The sequence below is a fragment of the Sinocyclocheilus anshuiensis genome, unplaced genomic scaffold (genome assembly GCF_001515605.1).
Source record: "Sinocyclocheilus anshuiensis isolate Anshui unplaced genomic scaffold, SAMN03320099.WGS_v1.1 scaffold2020, whole genome shotgun sequence".
NCBI classification, from domain to species: Eukaryota; Metazoa; Chordata; class Actinopteri; order Cypriniformes; family Cyprinidae; genus Sinocyclocheilus; species Sinocyclocheilus anshuiensis.
The window spans coordinates 193176-197769 of NW_015557276.1; the positions used below are offsets into that span (position 1 = coordinate 193176).

A 4594-nucleotide genomic window follows, 5' to 3' on the forward strand; every position below is an offset into this window, starting at 1 on the left:
CATCTAATTATCGTTATCGATAAAATCCCAGAAAATATCGAGATATAATTTTTTGTCAATATCGCACACCCCTACTCTAGACTAACTTGTTGCACTGGTGCGCCTAACTTTTTTTCTTAGGTGCTCCAGCACAAAAGTTAGGTGCACCCAAATTTTCGACCGCATCGCATTTAACACCGCAGTTTTACAAGTTCTAGTCTTACCTGTGAGGCATACAGTGGAAAGGCACAATGTGGTCACCTGCCTCTTGCTGCAGAAGGGCTATGACACCCCCTTTGCTGCCCAAATTAACAGCAGCACCATCAGCACCCAGAGCAATGATTTTCTCCAGCCAGTTACTGCACTGGTCCCCAAGAGCAGCAAATGCTTTCTTTGAGGCAGCATAAATTCCTAATTAAACAAATAAAAACGATAATACCATTTACTTCACAGATCAAGAGTTTATAATGCAATCTATTTTTTATTTTTTTTTATTTTCAATGATAAGAATATTACATATGGTTAATTAATGCAGTAACGAGACGGTAGGCATATTATTGAGATAGGCTACATGACATGACATGGCTTACCTTGGGCATGGGCATGCTCGACCTCAATGTGTCCAATCAGTATATTCACCGGTCTTCCTCTCCGCAAGATACGACCGTACACAATGACGCATTCCTTTGTGGCGATATCTGTGTCTCCGTCGATCAGGAATGTCATGTATGCACTGTTTGCAATTTGCACAGACGTCTTTTTTTTCAATGTATCTGCGATTGCTCTATAAAAGAAAATAACCCACAGTGACTTTAGGGTGTCAGTCATACCTTATCTTCTAGTCTTACCCGTGAGGCATACAGTGGAGAGGCACAATGTGGTCACCTGCCTCTTGCTGCAGAAGGGCTATGACACCCCCTTTGCTGCCCAAATTAACAGCAGCACCATCAGCACCCAGAGCAATGATTCTCTGTCTGACTGCAGCACACGCATTTTCTAACGTACACGTACAGGAATATCTGGACCACGGCCAATCAGAGGGGTGGGGTCCGCCCGCCCTTCACTATCTCTGATTGGTTTAGACCACAATATGGGCCTAATGTGTGTCTGTTGTTGAACCACAGGGAGACTTTCATAGTCGCGGAGACTTTTTTTTTCCCCGCGAACGGCTGGTCGCACCAGTGCGACCTCAGATTTTTTTTAGTCGTACCATTAAAAAATTGGTCGCACTCTAGAGCCCTGTCATATGATGCGATTTCAAGTTTTCCTTTCTCTTTGGAGTGTTACAAGCTGATTGTGCATAGATAAGATCCCTGAAGGGGCGTTACATTTCCGACGAGTGCTTGCGGTGTTCGGCCAATCACAATGCACTGGGTCAGCTGGCCAATCAGAGCAGACTGCGCTTGTCGGAAGGAGTATTACTATAGTATAGTTACTGCTATACTGATACTCCTACAATACCAATACTAATACCATTATAACCTGACAAGTGCCATACCACTACATTTACACTAGTTCTGTCACTGATACTAGTACTACACGGATGGTAGTGCCATACCACTGTGTGGATGCTAGTACTACACCACCACTGTTAACAATTACAAGTACTTTACCTACACTAGTTAACATGCAAGTGCTACTAATCCTAGTTCTATAGCACTATACTGTTACCAGTTTACTGCCGTGTTGACACCATGCCACTATAACACACATTGCAACAGTAAAGACTTTAACAACATACACTCACTGACTACACTAACCAGAAACATCCCACCTCTCAAGAGCTCATTTCAGCTCAGTCAGAACCACATCTGCATTCGTTATGAGCAGTTGAGGTCTGACACTTCTGACAGGGTTTCAGTTTAAGGTAGTTTCCAAATCTGTTCTGACTCATTTGTCATTGCTCGCTCAATTGTCATTCATTCCTGTCTCAGCAGAAATAGCTCTGATGCCCGATCAGGTTACTGCAGCCCTAGACATTGTTAATACATTTGCTTATCTTGAGAACCGGCCTAGTTGCAGAAGTCGGGCACGGAGGGTGTAATGACAACCTGCAGTAGGCCACTGTGACCTTCATGAACATGTGACAGCCTTCTCTGGTATCTGGCTTAGTAGTTGCAGTTAGTTGCCAGTTCTTTTTATCTCTTTTGCTTAATCTGCCGTCATCCTTTTTTAGTTTTTTCTTATGTCATTACCATTTGAGGGATAAAGATCAAGCCATGTGGTTTTCAACTACACAACATTTGTGACAATACCCAGATGTTTGCCATTGTCCACTCAATCAGTGTTGAGGTTACTAAAAACAAGTTTGCCATCACTTATCAATCAGAGTGTCCACTGGTCAAGGAAACGTCACTCTAATACAGAAGGTCTTATCGTTATCTTGCTTTCTTCTATTCCTCTCAACGTTTCCAGGCTTATGAACTATCCACCTTAACGGGGACGCAAGTTTTGCTCCTGGTTGCCAGCGAGACGGGCCACGTCTACACGTTCGCCACGCGGAAACTTCAGCCCATGATCACCAGTGAAACGGGTAAAGCCCTGATCCAGACCTGCCTAAATTCCCCTGATTCTCCACCCCGTACGGACCCTTCAACGGACCAGCGGATGAGTGCCACCGGATTCGAGGAAACGGACCTCACCTACCAGGTCTCAGAGGCTGATGGTCTCACAGAGCCAAAGGTACATACTTTCTGATACATATTTTCAGTCAACTAGTCGATGACTAGATGGTCGTAAGTAAGCTCTGTATAATCCTGCTAGTTTAGGGTCATGTTGTTTACAAGACACAGACCAGATGTATTTTTTAAAGGTGTTCATTAAGGATGCATTTTTGTTTTTATGATAGCAAGAAAGGATGGAGTGCAACAGGTTTCAAAACATGTTTTGAAATTTGGTAGAAAAAAGTTGAAACTTGTTAATTTGATGCATCATCTTAAAAATGGTCAGGACACATCATGCAACGAATTGCATTCTTGTGTTCACAATAGCTGGATGGAGCACAACAGGTCTCAAATTTTGTTTGTTATAAAGTTGAACTAAGTTGGTAGAAAAGTTGAAACTTAATTGTTAATTTGATGCATTGTCTTACAAATGTTCTGGATAAGTGGCACAACAAATAATGTGAACCAAACTTTTTTTTATTAGGGGTGCTCACTTAGGATGCATTCTTGTGTTCATAATAGTTGGCTGGAGTACAACAGGTTTTGAGACCTGTTTTGAAAATTGGTAGAAAATTAGGTAGATAAAGTTAAAACCTGTTGGATACATGGATAAAATTATGGGTACGTCATTTAAAGAAGAAAAGGAAATCTAGATAAACTCGCTACCTGACATTAAAGTCGGCATGAAACGGAAGTTGCGATTGTCTTTTCTTCTCTACTGTGACGTATATCTGAGTGAAACGGCATCTGAAATGAGAGGGCGGGACTTGATTTCGTCCTTCAGAAATTGATTGGATCGTTGGAAGTTGGGGCGTTGCTAACAAAATGGAGGCAGATCTGAATGCCAGTTTGCAGTTAGTGGTGGGGGATTTCTCTCCACTGGATTCACAGCCGACACCCAAGCATGAATAAATGTTTTATTTATTAAGGATGACGAAGTCATGGTGACTTTAATGTTGTTGGTTTGACTGGACTAGTCTCATTAGACCAGTGGTTCCCAACCCTGGTCCTGGAGGCACCCCAGCACTGCACATTTTGCATGTCTCCTTTCTCTGACACACCAATTTCAGGTCTTGGAGTCTCTATTAATGAGCTGATGACCTGAATCAGGTGTGTTTGATTAAGGACACATGCAAAACGTGCAGCGTTGGGGTGCCTCCAGGACCAGGGTTGGGAACCACTGCATTAGACTATTTGGTTAATGAATTAGTTGAGTGTGCCAGATATTTTTTATATCTAAATACGAATCTTTATAGCACCATAGTCCATCATTTGAGTAGAAACTTACTCCCATTCCTGAGTTTCTTGACCTTTGCAGGTCTTGGTTTTCCAGACTACAATAGCGTGTTTTAAACGTGGAAAGAAATCATGCACAGCTTTCACACAAAATCCTTTTTCGACTATCTGCATACATCCTGCAAATACCATTTTTGCCTACATTTAAGAATGTTTGCGTCACCCCAATCACGTCTTGCATGGCAGTATGTATTATTGTCCAGCTCTCATTGATAAGGATTAGATGCTGTCTGCATGTCCTTATATAGTCTGATTTTCCCAGTACACTTTCTTGGCTCATGGCTGATCACATTCTGTATAAGCTGCAGCTGTTTTCAAATTTGGATGACATATCCCCCCCTTTTCCCTACTGATTTAGGGCAAGCAGTGAGTGAGCATGCAAAAATTAGAAACCCGAACCTCTGTTTAAGAAATTGCTTTAAAAAAAGCAGATCCTCATCTTGTTGAGCTGATGACTAGCTCATCATATAGTCCATGTTTTGAAAAGTCATCAGAGGAATGGGGTACCTCCTTCCATGTTTGATGGCTGACAAATGCTCCAGGTCTTTATGACACAGATTGGTTTTTGGTTACAGATGCTAAATATTAGTGGTCGACCGATATTGGTTTTTTGACAGCCGATGCCAATATCTTGGAAAGCAGGGTGGCCGATATAA

At 42.2% G+C, this 4594-nt stretch overlaps 1 protein-coding gene across 4 annotated transcripts in view; it reads left to right on the top strand.

Annotated features, from left to right (window-relative positions):
• The window catches only part of srfa (serum response factor a), a 40202-nt gene that overhangs the window by 5630 nt on the left and 29978 nt on the right, over positions 1 to 4594 (top strand). For all 4 annotated transcript variants that reach the window (XR_001632999.1, XM_016474478.1, XM_016474475.1 and 1 more), the window contains exon 2: positions 2395 to 2661. Coding sequence is in view for 3 of the 4 variants with exons in the window: in XM_016474478.1 (XP_016329964.1) it covers positions 2395 to 2661 (267 nt within the window). In the remaining variant the exon portion in view is untranslated. The remainder of the gene's footprint in view (positions 1 to 2394; positions 2662 to 4594) is intronic.